General features: G+C 34.0%; 1 protein-coding gene across 3 annotated transcripts; it reads left to right on the top strand.

Annotated features, from left to right (window-relative positions):
- Positions 1–1481: 1481 nt before the first annotated feature.
- On the top strand, positions 1482–19656 carry LOC113497947 (hexokinase type 2). Of its 3 annotated transcripts, none has more exons than XM_026877783.1 (9): positions 1482–1821; positions 9283–9445; positions 9561–9742; positions 9838–10011; positions 11357–11456; positions 11997–12186; positions 12480–12685; positions 14972–15198; positions 16823–19656. In XM_026877783.1, the coding sequence occupies exons 1-9, from the start codon at positions 1795–1797 to the stop codon at positions 16910–16912; spliced, it is 1359 nt and encodes a 452-aa protein (XP_026733584.1). In that variant the 5' UTR covers positions 1482–1794; the 3' UTR covers positions 16913–19656. The 3 variants fall into 3 exon arrangements, with proteins under 3 accessions (XP_026733584.1, XP_026733585.1, XP_026733583.1); XM_026877784.1 differs by lacking the exon at positions 1482–1821 and adding an exon at positions 5361–5644 and having other exon boundaries at positions 16823–16912; XM_026877782.1 differs by lacking the exon at positions 1482–1821 and adding an exon at positions 8003–8750.
- Positions 19657–19752: the final 96 nt, after the last annotated feature.

Consider the following 19752-nt stretch of genomic DNA (forward strand, 5'->3'; position numbering starts at 1 on the left):
GCAAAATAAGTATTTATGCTTTTGTTATTATTAGTTTTCAATTCAATAAACGCGTTTGATAATTTGTAATCCTTTTACACATTTATGTTTGTAAAGAAATTATTTAAACGATAGTTTCTATCGACTTATAGTGCGTCTATAAAATGATAAGTGGCACATACCATAAAATAATATAATTTACAACAGATACTATGAATGTTGATGAACAGTGAGTATACGTAACAATATCCATGTTATCAAAACATTCGTCGTTGTTAGAATCAAGATACAATAGTAAGGTAAAACATCAATTACCTGTAATGAAAATACGAGGAGAAATAGGTTCACTTGAAACAGTTGGTCATTCAATCGAGGTATAATGGGAATATACAGGGGACCTACTACCAAATCAACTCTGAAATAAAGAATTTTGCAGTTGTGGATGCAAGATAGCGGCTCAATAAGGATAAGAGAATCGTCTCTATTCCATAACTGTAATATTCCTACTTCAATAGTTGATGGTAAACCCCTAAACCCATGAAGGAAAATTAACATTCTGACGCACAAGAGCAATTTCAAAGTAGATTCGTGTCTCCAAGAAAGTCCAGTTTAAGAAGGAAAAAGTTAAAATGACTCAAGAATCAACGGGTAGTTAAATTATAAAACGCTTCTGATATTCCCTTTTTTATATCATAAGAGGTTTCAAAAATAGGAAAATTTACAGCTCTACAAAAACTCAGACACAAATATTAGATTATGAAATTGAATAACTTAGACCAAAAATTATTTTGGGAATCATAATGAACACCCTAGTATTCGAAAGATTATTTGGTTTACTTACATATTCAAAACTAAATAGAACTAGAGTAGCTACAGCTAACTTGACCTTTGAAACAAAATAATGAGTTATTTAGTTACTAAATAACATGCAAATAATGAAGCCACGTGTTCAAACGTGGAATAAAATATAATATTAAACTTCAACCAATTAAAATGATTATTGAAAAATATTTTTCAAAGAGCGAAGTGCCAGCAATTTAATCAAGAAAAACAAAGGTCATGTCAGTGCCATCGGTATCATGATAAAACCGTTAAGTACATTTAATTGCAATTAGTTCTCAGAATCTACTCTATCTAAGGGGTTAAGCTTAGCCTCACTTGCTTTCTTTCAAGCGTGTCGCACAGCAATTACTACAATATTCATAATTGCAGCATTGACTACACTCAGTACGCTTGCAGTTTGACCACACAAATAGACGTGTGGAGTTGAAGCCAAACAAAAACGAATCACTTAAAGTTTTAGTCTTATATTCCGTCTCATACCGTTTCAATGAGATATGAGAATAAGAAGTCCCAAGCAAAAATACTTTGTCCTATGCTCCTCTCGTGTTTTAAGTCTCGTCTTCCACAACTAGTTTGGGAGAGCTCCAAGATTCGTTATTTCAGTGCCAAAGAACGATCAGATCAGTGACTGTTACCTAACCATAACACTCGCACATAATTTAGTTCTGAGGACCATCACGAACAAACAAAACCTTATCAATACATAAAAGTGAATTTATTGATTGTTCCTTTTAGAACCGCAGAGCGTTTAATAACCGTTGTTTTATACTTCATGTGTATGTAATATATCTGTAATTCTCCCGCAATTCATTGGACGTAATTTAGATAAAGATTATACTGTGGTAAATGTCAAGATAAAGGATTTTATTGTGGAGCATCATAGAAAAGACGTGTTGAAGAAATAGTCGACTTATTTCAATATAAACTGTGATACGGAGTGTGTCGGTGAAAACTTCCAAGACGGGGAACATCATGGCTTCGGACTTAGTAGATTACAAGGTAAATATATTAATTATATTTAATTAACCTGCTGATAATACGCTATATCCTATAAAACTGTTATTTTAATCATGAACCCGTGATTGGAATATTTTCAATTACGTAACCCTCTACTTGCACTTCTTGTAAGAAATGTTCACAGCATAAAGTTAACTACGCCGCTATTCAAACTCATTGCGACTGGGTGACTTGTTACATGTATGTATTTTGCATACGTTTAGAAAAACAAGGTATTATTATTTACTTTACGCCATTGTCTGCTAACTAAGTTGACATTTCAAATGTCATGTTACTTGCGGACACGTAAATGTCATTTAAAACGAATATTTGTTCCAAAAAATTACTAATGTTGTTCCTATTTCTATTTTTACAATACTCATGAGTTATGCACAATGTAGATGTTATATTACGAGAGTATTGATAGGATGTTGTTCAGAACGACGGATCAACGATCCTACACATTTGGCTACATGACAAAGATCCAGAATTTAGTCGCCCGTAACGCCCTTACAAAAGGAACAGACGTAAGCTAACATTCTATACGTATAGAAATACAAGTAAGACATGCAATATTTCAATGACACGAAAAGAGTATTTATATGAAGTTCGAAAACACCTGACGAAAATATTATTTCAGTTCTTTCTTCGATACTGAAGCGCAGTTCTCATTTGAATCATAGGAAAATTTTGCCTAATTTGTTATGACACAAATCTCGAGACATCTGAATACTAACAAGTCGCTTATAACATAATGAGGTATATAATTATCTCGGCTTTAAATGTTATAGCATGCTGAACGTATTGTATCGTTTGCTCGCTGGTAATCCCCGCGTTTTATGAGGAAAACAACGTCAGTAAAGCTATTATTTAGTGACGTAAGAAAAAGTCATTGCAATGGGGTTTGCATTACCTCGAAGACAAATGGCGTCCAAGTATTAAAGCTACTTACATATTGGTGTTAAACGTAGGTATTTATTCTTGACACAAACCAAAACAAAAAAAAAACAAATTACATCATGTAGGTATTCGAAGTCCAAACCACAATTTTCCTGTTTATAAAGAGTCAATGTTTCCTCAAGCTAATATCCTTTTCATAATTTCTAAAGTCCTAAATTCCTTTGTATTTTCATTGCAAAACAAACACCCAAAAAAGCACTCTTTTGAAGAAAAGCAAATTTAAAAAAAAAATCTTTTAAAATCAAATGCTTACAAATTGAAGTAAACACTTATAAAGTTATGTCAAAAATTAATTTATTATCAATCTTCTAAACATTAGCTCACGGTATATCTTAGTTCAAGAGGTACAGGGTCCGGAGGTCAATCAATAAACTATTGATCTTGATACATATATGAGTGGGTATCAACTCAATAATAATATAATCGATTCAGTACCCGAGTTTCTGTGACCGTCTGTTTAATGATTTACTGTACTTTTCAATAACAAAATATTGTTTTAAATGAACAATGTTTTAAGAAGTAATTTTACTTATGGGTTATGAAAAACAAGATAATTATTTTTTGTTGTTGGATTGAGAATTTGTTGTAAGCAAGCAACCTAAAGCACAGGAACTTGAAAGGAAACTTATCATCACTGCATTTCAGTTGGGAAAAAACATGAATAACTCTATTTTTAGATTTTAATTTAATCAATAAATCTGGCTAATTAACCTTGATTATTATAATAACTTCCGTAAGGCGGATCCATAATTATTATTCAATAACGGTTTAACCGCGTCGGCTCATAATAGGGACTCTTTTGGATTCAAAACTGATGAACATCCCGATAAATACACGGGAGAAAACCGATATAAAACAAATAATTAATTAACCTTGAGTTACGCTTCAACTCCATCACCTAGTATTTTTATAGGCCATTGTTTTTATAAGTATCATTACCTAGTTAGGCCTTATTACCTAGGAACTATACCTAGCTCTTACGGTTGAAGTCGTTTTGATTACCAATGCCTAGGTATTGATAACAAAAATATTTTTCCTACTTAAAGGCGGCATTGTTTCAATTTGATAGGTAGTTTCTTGTTCTTTATCTGACTAGGGATGTTGTTTAACGATAATAATTCAAATAAACGCTTTGTTATTTATATGACAGGCTTTATTAGATTAATGAGCATTGTATCTTTATACGTAAACTACGTTTCTTCTATTTGTCAAGACTATAATTTTCCGCTCTACGTTCTCGGGCAGAAATTTCGCACGTGTCCTTCCTTAAGATTGAAAGTATGCTGTTGTTTTGACGTGCCCAAATCATGTGCTGACGTTAATTTATAGAGCGTATGAGCCAAAGTTTACGGTCCAATTAGGGTTATAATAATTGTTGAAAGAATCAGTCATCCTTCTATTTTCAAGTGAATGACCATCGAATACAAATTGAAAACAAAAGACTGCATAGCAAGTTTTGCACATTTGTGACAAAAAAGGTTGACTTTCTTGAAAAGTCCGTTACAAAGATTAATATAAGATGAAATGACCCCAGGCATATTTCAAATGCGGCTTCTGCAAATAATCACCTTTACAAGAAAGGAATAGAGTGTTCCGAAAATAATAGTTTTCTGTACAAATATTCATCAGCTGATAAATATTCTATATGAAAAACCAAAACGAAAAAACAATATTCCTTATCCTGGAAACTTTGTTCCTAATGATGCAATAAATGCAACAGTACAAAAACATTTGGAAATAGTTCTCATTTGAATACCGAGAAGCGCATAACATGATGTGGCTCGTGGCTCGTGCTATGCGTCACGCAATGCCAGTGTAGTGGTTGTGGTCTGATGTGTTACGAAAACAAACACCTACATGGTTGGGGGCACGTCACCACATCGGCGCGGGCGTCGCTGTCACACCCGTGGTACTTATCAATGTGCAGTACTAATGAACTATAAACTATGCTCTAATCGAATTCTGAAGCGAGCATTTTGCAACTCTGACGCAAAAAGTATTATATCTGGTAATATTGATATTTGCCACACACTTATTTATATTATTTTTTGTTAAAATTTACTTTTATTGCTTTGATTTCAATACGTCATCATGTTTGAGGATTTATCCAGTTCATTAGTAACAATATAGTTAGTACATAAGTTCGAAAAATCAAAAATGTTAAACTTTGAATAGGCGGACTAGCATTCTTGGTACTTGTCACTTGTGAGAAGTACCTAGGTAACTAACTGGCTACAAAGTTTAATTAAATTATTATGCGTACTATCAGAAATTATAATCAAAACAACGCAATATGCACGGATTCGACACAGTCGCCGATTTTATTATATAAGAGAAGCAGGAATAGGACTTTTCAAAAATTGAATTCGAATAAAGGGCACAATACGTCGTTAATAAAAAAATACTGACGCAGTATTACATGAAGGGCATCACGTGAGCAATGTTGGTATTCTAGCTATAGTAAGCGCGCGAGCGGGTGAGAGGGGAGGGGGAGGAGGCGTACGCGTGTGACGTCTCGTCGGCGCGGCGCTCCGCGTTTGGCGGAGGGAAGGGCGCGCGGCGCGGGGCAACGGCGAGGCCGAGGGTGTGGTGCACATGCGCCGCAACTCGCGTCGTCTCAAGGTGACCCTCGGCTCGCCAAGCAAGTGTTCTGCGTTGCTCACGACACTGTTCTCCGTTCCTTTCACTTCTGAACGGCTTAGCGGTCACCGATACCGGTATTTGCCAGAACGCGGATACTATTTTTCTTGTGCCCAGTTAAATTTATGACAGCACCCTGTGGACCCCAACGTTACTCGTTCATCACCTTTTATCGCAGTCATCGCGACTGACAAGACAAATCGATATGCGTCAAGCACGAGATGTCGTAAGTACCAACGTAGTTAAATGTTTGTTCTAATTAGAAATTTTCCCAACGGTTATAACTAAAGTACATAGTTGTTCTCATGTATCCTTTCCAAAACATAATTTTAGGTTAGAATGCAATTCTGCTTCACAATAACATAAGAAATGCCGGCCGGGACTTTCGTAAGGATTTTTTTTTTCCGTGAGCTTATCTACACTCAAAGATTAATATAGTAGGCAGGTAATTCAATTTATTACAGACATCTGTTAGTTTGTTTCACAACTGTCCTTGCTAGCAATCAGTCCAAGGAAAGAAAAACAGGAAGGGATTCCCCTCAATATAATGAATCATTGAGGTTATGATTCAAGTGTCACTGCTGGATGATTTACAGTAGTTATCTATGGTTCATAAAGATCTAAATTTACAAACAAAACATTTCTATTTATTTACTTTTGAAACCAAATATTTCATGTCCTTCAAATTAAATTAACAAAAGCAAAAGGAATTGGAAGTTATAGGTGTATTTTTATATGAACTGCGCCCATTTACAGGCACTTTTAAAACTTCTTAAGAGTATTGAAATTGTCCAGGAATTATTATATTGTCCAGATACTGCGAAAGATTGAGTAAACAATAGTATATGGATTGAGTGCAAAAATAAACTGTCCACAGATTTTCCAATTCATTTCATTCGCGTGCAAAAGCGTACTTAAATTTGTTACGTTTGTAGTATACACACCTGTTATTATTGCTTAGTTCAGTGAAAATTGAATACATGGATATTGTATTTCCGTCAGGATAACTGACTGCCTGATTTGCACTCGCAAAATAAGTAATCTAACCCCAAAGTGTAGAGAATGGAGACCTGAGCCTCAAGAGTCGAGTGATAGCGAACAGAGGAATGAACTTTTGTATCAAAACACGACAAGAGTACTAAAAACTGGTTATTAGTTCTAAAGTAAATAAATATATGAGATACATGTTTTTGGTTCTTTTACCGCAAATTTGGTAAGGGATGAAAGTAGCCACAAAAGGACTTTGTAAAGCCATATGTATATTAGCTTAAAGCTGAGGAAGATATTAATGTTTGGGTTAAACATTAATATCTTCCTCAGCAAGAAATTACTAAGTCAAGTAAAGCAGATTGAGACTACGCTCAGAATAGCCACAGAGACTGTTTAATAACAACCAAAAAATCAGGCAGAGGTCCATATGTCACCAATACCTAGGCAAAAATATTGTCCATTTGCTTTCACAGACTACAATATATACGTTAATTAGTATCCTAATTAAGTTTTATCAATTGTACATTATCTCTTAATTCTATAGGCTATTTGATCATCGATTAAGATAGATTTTGATAGCAAAGACTAAATCAATCGTGAATTGTTTGTGGAATAAAGTTATTAGCACATTCCTTTAGCAAGTTTTCATCTCGACATAACTAGTCTGAACTAGAAGATTGTGACTTTTAAATCTGCTGATAATTTATAACTCATGAATTCTAATCACAGCGATCAAGGTTATAAAGTAAAATCACTTTTAATAGATGAGGATAAACTTCATAATATCTAGAATAAATGTAGCGAGATGTTTTAGGAGCGATTTTTTAATTTTATTTTAAATTAGAAAAGTAAATGGGAATACGTCTATGAATTTCAGAAATTCGCAGTAAATAAGAACAATCAGTGCCACTAAGATTTGAGATATTAGATTTATATTATTGCGCAATTTTTTACGATATGTCGTGGACTTAGCCACCATGAAATAGAGTGCAAATTGGCTTACCTCTGTGAGTCAGGGTTTGAGTGTTAACACTTAAGTGATAAAATCGCTAAAGATAAATTAATAATCTCAATATGATATGGTACTTTATCGAAATCGCCGTGAAGTATGATAATGCTGTCTAGCCATGAGGCGCACCTACTTTCGTTTCGGAAAATGCTTAATTTAGTACAAAATCGTCGATTCATATCTTTAAAATATTTTGATACTTGAGTAGGAACTTTCCACTGGATTTATTGGTCGTTAAGCTTATTGTCATATAGACGTTGCTTAGTTGCGTCAAACGTTTTGAAATATAAGTAGATGTTGCGTCGTTGTCGTCACAGTCGCTGTACACAACTACCCAAGTATCAAAAATAAACAGATACACTATGCCAAGACAGTTTTACGTATGTTTACCCGGAACGTCGCAAAATACTTAAATTTCCACTCAATGCATGTTTTCAAAACGACACCACACTGTTTTCTCGAGTCTATCCTACACAATAGTTTAAAACGTGCTGTCCTATGAGTATTTGAGGTTATTTCCAAGTTTTTACTACATAACTATTACAAAGCATTTTAAATAATTTTGTTAACAACTGAATAGATTACAGTATTAAAATATTTCATGATGAACAAACAAAGTTTCCGAAAACCTAATATTTTATCGTTTTTAATAAATACATTTTAACGTTTCAAAGTTTGCCTATATAATTAACACAACACAAAAATAAACCAACCACTTTTACTTATCCTGGCAATAATGCTCATTTTAGATTTGCATGCGTGCGTTAACCATAATCGAACTTTACACACATTTAAAAAGAACAAGTCACCACTACTAATGCAAATACGAACATCGAGGAATGCCATGACGTCAAGAGCGAGCCCACGCGCTAGCCAATCAGAATCGCGGACTCAGGGGCACGACTTGGGAAGTGCGATAAAACACGCTTTCCGATTTTAAAATATTATGGACCTAAAGGTTAACTTTATATCTATGGTACATATAGAACGCCGTTGTTATAAAGGATTGGCGATATTATTTACATAAAAAATATGTTTGTCATATGGGTCTTCCGTACCGTTCTAACACATGCAAAATGAATTCACTAAAGCGAGATAACAATAGTTTAATATCATGAATGAAAAAGACCGCGTCTGTATGAGCGTTCGACGCAGTGCTGACGGCAACGTCCGTTAGTATTAGTAGCTAGAGCCGTATTCCTCATTTTCTTGCGGATCAGGCGAGACGTGTCGTCGAGTATAACCTTATAAACCGCGCAGTGTTTTATTTTATTATCAACTGTCAGAGCACAAGTGTTTCAAAATGGGCATAGTTATAAATAATTTACCAAAGGTGAGTGCAACGTATTTAAATATATTTTTTAAAGCCGGCTTTGAATTGGAAAGCAACGGTAGTGTTGTAATGACCGCTTTGACCTTGTGAAACTCGCTCGCGATAATGAACAACTCGCTCGTACATACGTCTGAAAGAATTGCATTTTGTAATATAATAAAATATATAGTTATGAAGGTAAAACAGAGATTGCCGTAATCATCATTCCTCAAACAATAAATCATAACAATGCATAAATAACGATGTTCATAGAGTTTATGTAACAAACAATAAGTTTTTTTTAAATAAAGTTAAATCATAGGAATTTAATCAATTAAATATATGTGTAACCACAACAACGACAACAAACAACTAATCTCGAAAATGGCGAAAAAAAACATCCCATAAATAATATTATGATGATAAGTGCACATAAGGTATCACCAAAACCTCTCCCAATATACAACCGGTTACAAGCACATCTAAAATTAGCATCTGCCTCGGTTGTCTAACGTGTAACTTTAGGTTATTATTTGTTGATATTTTTTTTCAGATTCGCGAAGAATGCGAAGTCTTACATTTGTCGGATAAACAAATCAAGGAGATAATGAGCCGCCTCCACAATGATCTGATCAAAGGGCTCGGTAAAGACACGCATGCGAATTCAATTGTCAAGTGCTGGATTACTTACATTCAAGATTTACCCAATGGAAAAGGTAATAACATTCAAAAATAATTTAGAACTCCCATAACAAAACAACATACGCCACCAAATTACATCGGGATCACCAATCATTTACTATATTCAGTATTTCTTCAATTTTCTTACAGAACGCGGTAAATTCCTTGCTTTGGATTTAGGAGGAACTAATTTCAGAGTTTTAATTATTAACTTAGGAGCAAATCATTTCGATATGCAGTCCAAAATTTACGCTATTCCAAATCACATTATGACTGGTACAGGCATCGCTCTATTTGACCACATAGCTGAATGTTTAGCAAACTTTATGAAGGTGGGTAATACCAGATAACTTCTTTACCTTAAGTTTTTATCATTTACGTGTTAAACAATAACATATCTAATGATTTTACTTTTCATTTTAAATAGGAGCATGATGTTTATGAAGAAAGATTATCACTTGGTTTTACGTTCAGCTTCCCTCTAAAACAATTGGGTCTCACAAAAGGAATCCTACAGCGATGGACCAAAGGATTCTCCTGTACAGGAGTCGTCGGAGAAGACGTCGTCCAGGGACTAAGAGATGCCATTGCCAGACGAGGGGTAAGTCATTCAGATCGCAATACCATATAAATTATACTTCCAAATTGTACTCTGACTATGTGATTCATAAAAAGCCTTTGATCAAGATCTTTCGTTACAAAATGAACTGATTCAGCAGAATTAGCATGATTGATCAATGCAAAACTTTATAAGCATGTTTTCTGGTCCAAATTGTAATAGAACAGAAATTTTACAGGACCTTCACATAAATGTGATGGGCATTCTTAATGATGCCACTGGCACTCTCATGACATGTGCACATAAGAACTCTAATTGCCGAATAGGGGTTATTATTGGTGAGTTGATGATGATAAAAGCTCTCTTTTATTAATGTAAGGCATGATTATTGGATTCAGAATAAGAGAGCCGTGTAGAGGCTTTCAAATAAGTAACAACTCGGTGGATATTGCAATCGGTGCATTCATTTGTTTTGAAAGATTTTTTGACCACATTTTCGTCCTTCGTTTGTTTTATGCATTTAACATACTTGGCGTCTTATTGACAATGGTACTTTTTTATAGATTAAAACGCTGATTCATTTCAGTTTAAACTCCAAACCTAATTTGGCAAAATATTTTGCTACTCATCGCGTTTAACAAACGCTTATACAATGATATTTTATCAACACTAAGTAGGTAATATACCTACAATACCATTGTTATAGAAACGTGCGCGTTTGCATCCATGCCTCACTTCTAGCTACCAATACGACTTGTCCAGGACAATAATTTTAAGATGTTTTGTGGGAACATCTATTTTATTTTTCAAAAATTTTAGCAAAGCAACAATTATTTTTTTTCGCTTTCTCGATTATTTTTATATTGTCATTATGAGTACGTATTCTTATTGGTATCGTATTGGAGTGTCTTATCGCAATTGAGTCATGTGCATGGAATAATCCGATCCTTTGGCATTCTTTCTGGGGAAAATTAGTCAAACGCTACGAAGCCATTGCAATATTTCAATCGTACTTAAATGGGCCACTAACCGGGACTATACGTCTGCACGATAATCACTGTCACAAATATCGTATCATATTGCGAAGATTGCATGTAATATGAGATTTAACTTTGAGGTAATTGGTATACATATAAGGAGAATACTATGGGCCCGGTTATATGATAGTTCTAAAATTGTTATCAATCTCAATCTCATATTCCATTATCGACGAATACTTAAGGTATTGTAAACATTATCTAACGAGTTGATACACCGCCTCTGAAAGCCTCTACAGATCAATCATCTTCAACCTAGAACAAATTATTCAATCATAATCTGTCATATCTGATTCTGGAATGATATTTACTTTTTCTCATCTAAAACGCATGTTTTCTCACTCTTGTAGGACGTACAAATTGACATATGCGCTATTCTGAATGATACTACGGGAACATTGATGTCATGCGCGTGGAAAAACCACAACTGCAAAATAGGACTCATCGTTGGTAGGTTTACCTTGTTTATAGTGATGTTCGATGTCGCTTTGACTGTTGTCCTGTGTTTTAATACTTGCAAATAACCGTAACATCTACCTATTCCAATCTGTGTATACTATTGGTAGTGAATTGGATTTACATGCCTCGTTTGGTACGCTTCCGTAAGCGAAATTATACACATGATTTTGAACGCTTGGGTGTTGGGACTGGCATTGTTTCCTGGGCATGCTGCTTAAAAGTTTTCAAACTTTTTAATAACCATACGACTCTATACTAAAAGCATACACAACTAAAGCAATCGAAAAAGAAATGAGATAAATTAAAAAGTTATCTAATCATGTGGATGTTGGGGAAGGGACCACATCATGGTTCATCACTAATCATATTTTTATGTAACGGTTGGCTGGATTTCAATCGAATAAGCATTCATTATAATCCAATGTGTGTATTATAACAATGAAATTAACTGGGATTGTAGTATGTTGCTTGATTTTTGTATCGTTAATCTATTTAAACAAGTATCTCACAATATTTTTTGTAATAATCTAGGTACAGGCAGCAACGCTTGCTATGTAGAAAAGACAGAAAATTGCGAACTGTTTGATGGAGAACCCGGTAAACCTGAACTTCTCATAAACACTGAATGGGGCGCATTTGGTGACGACGGAGCCCTAGACTTTGTTCGCACTGAGTTCGACCGAGAAGTTGACAATAACTCTATCAACCGAGGAAAACAGATGTAAGTAATTTATCTTTCATGTATCAAATTTGACGCCTCACCCTTTTTGATTACTGATAACCATAATTATACATACTGATTGAACGATGTAATCAAAAATTATTAAAGTGTCGACTCATTTTATCGATTTACACTCACAAAAATGATAAAACACGCCCATAACATATGAGAATGCAATTCTCAAATTATTACGCAGTTGTCGTATACAATAATGATAGGTATTATATATCCGCCTTTTCCCAATTTCGGGCAAATCCGTTTATAGCTAAATAACAGTATTATTTGTATTACAGACAAGAGAAGATGATTTCTGGAATGTACATGGGAGAGCTTGTTCGGCTAGCGCTAGTGAAGTTCACAAAGATGGGACTCCTATTCGGGGGACGTGGATCGGATTTGTTGTTCCAACGCGGCAGCTTCTACACCAAATACGTTTCGGAAATTGAATCAGACAAACCAGGAGACTTCACCAGTTGTATGGAAGTCCTTGAAGAACTTGGTAAGTACCTTTTTCATAAGTATAGAAAAGGCAAAGCAGTTTAATTTGAATTTAAAGGGCAGTGGGGTTAAATGTGGGATTTATTGTATAGAGAAAAAACGGGCCACAATATATGTTTTTTGGGGTAGAATGAAAAGTACTTTTTAAACCTGGATGTTTTCATAGCGCTGGATGATAGTCAATACTTCTAAATAAATGTTATGTAAACTTCGCTAATCAGAGCTGCATAACAAGAATCTATACATGTTGCACAATCTTTCTGTTGGCAATAAATTACATAATGCTTGCTATCTACATACATTCATAGTAGCGACCTGCCTATAGGTTAATGTCCAATGTACAAGCCGTGAAATAAATCAATGCTGAAACATTTTATGACTATTGCATTTCAATAGAACTAGTAAGTAATTAATCTTTGATATGATGTTGTAAAGGTCAATTTTATTTACTTATGCGCTATACTGTTGTCGAGTTGGAAATCTCGAGATTTCACTCATGCACTTACGTGTCTTCTTCTGAATCATTTTTAAAACCTACGTTTTAAGGAAGTGTCAAAATAAAAAAATATGCAAGTTTTTAAATGTTTGCTTGTGATTCGAATAACAAAATCCGGATGGCAAAAAATCGACTGCAAGACGTGACCTTGTCTTTAAGTCACAACTCACAAAACTGGTAATATTCCGATTTTTATGTATGTAAAACAAGAAATTTTTTAAATTCATGACACCTGGTTATGTAAGTACACAAATAATACAATCCTTAGTTAGAGTATCCTTTAGTTTGATCTGTTACTACAGATTTTTTTAAAAGGTTTATTAGATTACGGCTAATACTAAAAATATAATGGTAATAAAATTTTAATAATACTTCATCAAATATTAATTGTTTTGAATAAATAAAGGGTCAACCGGGCCTTGTATCAATTTCAATGTGCGTAGTGCTGACCTTATAGCAAAGGTCCGGATTTGATTAATAATATGAATTTTAGGAAATCATAACTGATAAAAATGACTATAAACATTAATTAATAGACTATTTAGTTATGACGATATCACGAGAATGAATAAACAATACTAGTTATAATGCTATACTATGGAGTTCGTTGTTCCATTCTTCACAGCTTGAGCACTTAGGTGAAGGGTATATGTATAAGGTATTTTGAATACAGTTCTTAAATCTAGAACGAAGATCGCTTATCAGACTGGAATTCAAATTATTTTTATTTAAATACATTTTGCTACAACACTACAACTCAACAATTATTTAAATTCGACGTCTAATAGCTCCCGTATTGTGTATTCATCTATAAGACGTACTATTGTCAAGAGGCAATAGTACGTGTAAATGTTTAAGATAATGTAAAGCAATAAAACCTCTTTCCGTGTCGTAAATGTAACAAAATACCACCTACATCTGTGCAAACTATATTATGAGAGGTATTACTATGTTAATTTGCTTCATTTAACAAGTATTGACAATGACATTGTAAACAGCGATAGTTTATCGTTGCTATCACCTGTGCCGCCTGTACGTGTGTCTTTTTTAATTAACAGTCATGCTTGTCATCCTAATTACATTAATACGTATTTGCTATAGCGACGACTCTTGGAATGACAGGTAAACACCTGCATCTTATACGAATAAAAAAAGTGTTTTTGTTCTTGAGATTCGGAATTTATTTTTATTTCAGTTTCGTCATTTAAGCATGTAACAAAAATGACAAAAGGGAAATTTAAAATGTAGGTATGTTTGTATTGATGAACATGAAAACATGACATCAGCGTAGTGAAAATTAATATTTTACGGTTTTATTTCGCATGACGTTAGACAAGTGAAGGACATTATAATGTTAATGTATGTATTAGTTATACGTACGTGTCCGTGTTTGACAATTTAGTGTGTGATAGTATTAGATACCGTATCATGGCAACTAGAACGAAGCCTAATAATCAAGGCCTCGGCCATGTAGGGGCAAACTATAGAGCGTATTTTTCTGCCTGTTCTAAATTTCTATCGCTCTTTTGGAGGAGGTAGCGACCTTCCTTAAGTAATGAAGTTGATAGGGAGTTACTTAATATGTTTTTAGAATTATTCTCTACAATACTTTCAATTTTAGACAGAGTTATCAGCCTGATTGTTTCGTGAACTTTTTCTTCAATGTCCACGACCATACTGCTTCAAACTGTACGTCTTCCGCGAATTCTCTTTATATATCGTGATCCACAGGGCTAGTCAATCGCTTTAAAAATGCATTCATCGAACTAAAGGTTTCTCATTATTTTTCAGGTCTGTCACACGCAAGCGAAGCAGACATGGCAGCAGTGAGGCACGTGTGTGAGGCTGTGTCGAGGCGCGCAGCTCACCTCGTGTCGGCCGGTATCGCCTGCCTGCTCAACAAGATGAACGAGCCTCACGTCACCGTCGGCATCGACGGCTCAGTATACCGTTTCCACCCACATTTCCACACGCTCATGTGCGAAAAGATCGCGCAACTCGTCCGGCCTGGCCTAAAGGTACGTCCCAACCTCCACTTCTCTTATCTTTATAACTCTCTTACATGGAATATCGCCTTAGCTACTAAGTTATAAAGGCGCTTTTCGTGCTTTGCCACATTACTCAGCAAATAAGTCGTTATACGTCCGGTTTAATTACAATCTAATCAAATCAAGTAATAGGCGAAATGCGTAAAACGTTATCGAAAAGTACTGGACGGGCATACTCATGAAATCTAAGCAAATAAAGCTTTATGTACTGATAAAAAAAAACTGCTTTTAGTTGATATTAAGGTGACGCACTCTTTTTTTATAGCGCTTGTGTAATTTAGATAATATTATTTTCCCACTTTGTTCGAAGTTCAATCAGATAACTAGCGTATTATTGTAAAATAATGTTATTATACGCACGTAGAATAGGGCGATGACTTATAATCTTATTACAAGCGACACACCCATCTCAATAGTTTGCGGTCACTTGGTCAATTTATCGCAATTGGTAAATACAATTACGTTTACTGTCAATTAATTTCAATGTAGTTGTGTATCACAATGCAATTGACAAGTCGACACATTTAATAGTTGTCAATTACTAAATTGTCCCGTGTCTTCGCAGTCCGCGTATCATTGATGCACTGTGCAATTTAACGTCATGGTCGCACTTGGTAACTTTGTTCACCAAATGTACAAATACATATAGCTTGCGGAAATTAAACAAAGCGACCTTTAGCTTAAATGGCGAATCGCTATTCGCGTTGTGATCAAAAGGTCACGGTTTCTAAATGAAGTCGTGGCTAAATGTAGCTAGACATTCGGATCATCTTTATTTGTTTGTTAGCTTCGTTTGATGAGTGTAGAACAACGTATCAACTATTAGGAATGAGTTATAATTAATAGATAAGACGTTTGACCTTAAGTGACGTTTTTTTGTGTCAATGGCGAATGACTTGGGCAATTTACCAAAAGACCTTCCACGATTTTTTTTTATAATTTTAATAACTATTAAAATAATTTGATACCGAGAATACGTTCCTCTGCCGATTAGGAAATCCAATTAAACAAATAAATTCCTAATTACATCATTCTAAAAAAAATCGTTATCACTGAAAAGGTGACTTGTCATTACACTGGGTTCCTACTTATTTGGTCACCTTTTCAAAGTTTCCACTCTTCGATAGGGGTGTAATCAAATCACTTCGACTTAATAGATTGAAAGAAAGATAGTCACCGCCATGACTTTCGTAAACGATATCTTGCATCTAAACAAAAATAATACCTTCATTGTATATAAGATTAGCGATAACTATAAAATACTTTTATACGGTTTTTATTTCAAATATTAGCTAGGAAATAGCGGGCTACGAGATTAAATACGTGATACGAGATAAACTTAATCTGCGACTGTAAACCGTGATTTATCTTACAATACATTATGACATACTAATAAGTGTTAGATAGTCTTAATTACGTTATTTAATGGTCGTATTAAATTAGGATCATCACTGTACCAGCTCATATCTATTCTTATTTAAAGAAGTTATTTTTTACTCTCGCAACACGTAGATATTTCAGAGAATTTTAACGCAAAAAAGGTTGAATGTGTTTGAATGTAACTAAGATTAATGAAGATGTTTTGTATTTTCAGTTCGACCTGATGCTATCAGAGGACGGCAGCGGTCGCGGCGCGGCGCTGGTGGCGGCCGTGGCCTGCCGCCAGAGCAGTACGGTGGCGTAGGCCCCCCCCCCCACACCCAGCGATCTCTCCGCCGAGCGCCACGCCGCCGCGGCTGTGCTACTCCGAGCCTTCGCATGTAAGCCGCAACACAACAGACACTGCAGTCAACTAAATAACAATATATTTTTAAAATTGTTTACTATACCATATTTGTATAACGTTCAATCTTTATAGAACTGTAAGTGTCAATCACTAAAGATGAAATATAAGCCGGGAATACACTGTTTTACATTTATAAAGATCACTTAAAGTTCTCGTAAAAATCAATCAATAGGCAGACGGAAATGATAATGTATGGCCTTAAGCTCGCGGCTGTTAGCACATTTACTAAATTATGTAGATAGAATACAATGTATACAGGATATGTATACCTAGCCACTGTGTGCTTATGGTTTCACGGCTTTATGCATACGCGCTATGTTGAAATTAAAGTTGGCTTTATCGCTGCATGAAATTTAGAAAATCTGTTCTACAAATGCAGTAAGTTTGTTAGACACTAAGATTCAATATTTCGGCCAACGAGTTACTTAATTTTATTTTTGCAATTTGTTTGTACTTAAGTCTAGTCAGGGTTGTAGGGGTCTGCTTCTAAAATTTCGTTTTTCTTTAATCTGTTTGATTTTTGATCTTTTCACATTTTGTTTTTGAACAGAATAAGACTGATTTAGGTGAAGAACATCAACGACGTAAATAGTCAGATTTGAACATGATCTTAGTGTCAATCAGTGTACAGCAGTAACATAAGCATTTCCTTGCCAGCACACAGTAAGATGGCTCAGAATTCTCTTCAGTGACTTGTGTTATATTAGCAATAAGTAGTTTTATAGTATTGTATATTTTATCGGAGAGAAAGCTCTTATATTGTTAAGTAGATATGTAATTTTATATACTAATAGCAACTGTTGAAAAATTAATTAGAATGATATTATAAATTACTTAATAACTAAACACTTAATGCAAAGTACTTCTTGAGAAAATTGTTAATTTAGAAGTAATTGTTAAACGCAACGTGTTGCGCATTGTTTGATATAAATTGTAAAGGTTTGGTTTTTAAAAGTAATGTATTGGAAGTCTCCACGTAAAGTTTTTCATAGTTTCGAACTTAATATATTTTTGTTACAAGCTATAAGTTGTGATGTCATATGGGTTATGGCGATTGGATGATAACGATTCATATAAGTAATTGTTTGTTTAATTAAACAAACTATGCAATTTGACAACCGTTGTTTGCATAACATCCAGTCTACATAGAACCTATCAAAGTATCAAGCCCGAATGATAGCTTATTCCAAAATCAGAATAGACCGAGCCGAACCTACTACATTCTCGGTTAGAATCTCATACTTGTAGATCCTTTTTCGTTATTATAATCATTCCATTAAAAAAGAACATAAATAAAGTGAGATTTGGAATTTAATCAATTTAAAAAATATAGGTAATACAACACAGCAGTGTTGTTTTAATGTGGAGTATATTAAATACACAAATCACAGAAGTTGCATAAGTGTTTTGATATTTTACTGTGATAGAACTAGGACCAGTTCAACTATATTATTTCTTTGCTAAATTTGTTGACTCTATTCAGCAATTAATGCTGTTCGTGTGCCTATATTTTGACTTGTTTAAATAGTATCCATTTATCAACAATAGTATAAACAGCGTTTATTCTTAAATAATGATTAAAACTGTAATTCATAACAAGTTATCTATAAATTTATAATCGGGTTCACTTTAACATACACACAACCAATTATAGTTCCTAGATTCATTATATAGGTGCATTTTAATTTATGTATGCGATGTTTCGTTACAAGTATGTGTGCTGCACGCTGTTACGAACACTATTAGATTTATTTGTAAGTAATCATGGTGGAATAAGTGTACAGTGTTAGAATCTATGTAAGTACATTTAATTATTTAGTTGAACTAATACTTGCGTTAACCAAGCTGAGCTTGTAATTCAGGCGTTTAGTTTTCATATCAACAGTTAATATAAAATTATATAGTAGAAAAGTACAACCGAAAGTTTTTATATTTATAGCACATAAACCGGATACGGATAAAAATACAAAAAGTTTGCAATGCCTTGTTCAGTTTCATTACAATAATGAGTTCCAACAAAATACATAAAACTATGTATATTTGATTATTATTATCTACTTATTTGCTCAAATGGTGAATTTTATTACTAAAAAGATATTTATTTATAAAAACGTGTAAATTTTTGTAAGAATACATCATATGAATTCAATAAGTGACCTTATTTTCTTGTTGTTTTTATAAAACTTCAGTTACATGAATTATAAAAGATATGGAAACTTTCTGCATCAAATAACAATATACCACATTCCACATGTATCTGGAGGGTCATAAATGTGTGTTGATTTTACTACTACCCGCAGAAAATGTACATATCAAATTCAGTACCTATGCCTCGAAAGACAGGCGAGTTTACGTTTAGATACATTACCAACAAATTGTAAATAATACTTTTGTTCTAAAAACTGGACATACGATACTTATACTTGTTGTTGTTTAAATTATGTTATATTTCTTAGTTGTGTTTTTAATATGAATATTTTTTATAAATTCTACACATGCTTCGTAGATAATTATTGTGTCAATCAAATTATGTTTGGGCCAGTTAATGGTAGTACCTAATCAGATTAATTTTATGTGCAAGCTCTAAGGCATAGGAGCTACTAGAAATGTTTTATTTCAGAAATAAATTTGTATAAAACCTATGGAGTTTCATCATTTACTTAACACTGTTAACACCTAAACTACTATTATATAAGCAATTATAAACTATTATTATAATAAAAAACTACTATTATAAT

The sequence above is a fragment of the Trichoplusia ni genome, chromosome 10, assembly GCF_003590095.1.
Source record: "Trichoplusia ni isolate ovarian cell line Hi5 chromosome 10, tn1, whole genome shotgun sequence".
Lineage (NCBI taxonomy): Eukaryota > Metazoa > Arthropoda > Insecta > Lepidoptera > Noctuidae > Trichoplusia > Trichoplusia ni.

What these genes read in the sequence shown, in the direction of transcription:
- LOC113497947 (XM_026877782.1), top strand. Translation starts at nt 8,721, where the DNA reads ATGGGCATAGTTATAAATAATTTACCAAAG. An exon ending in AGATTTACCCAATGGAAAAG is followed by an intron (nt 9,446 to 9,560) that starts GTAATAACATTC and finishes ATTTTCTTACAG; the next exon opens with AACGCGGTAAATTCCTTGCT. An exon ending in ATCAACCGAGGAAAACAGAT is followed by an intron (nt 12,187 to 12,479) that starts GTAAGTAATTTA and finishes TTTGTATTACAG; the next exon opens with ACAAGAGAAGATGATTTCTG.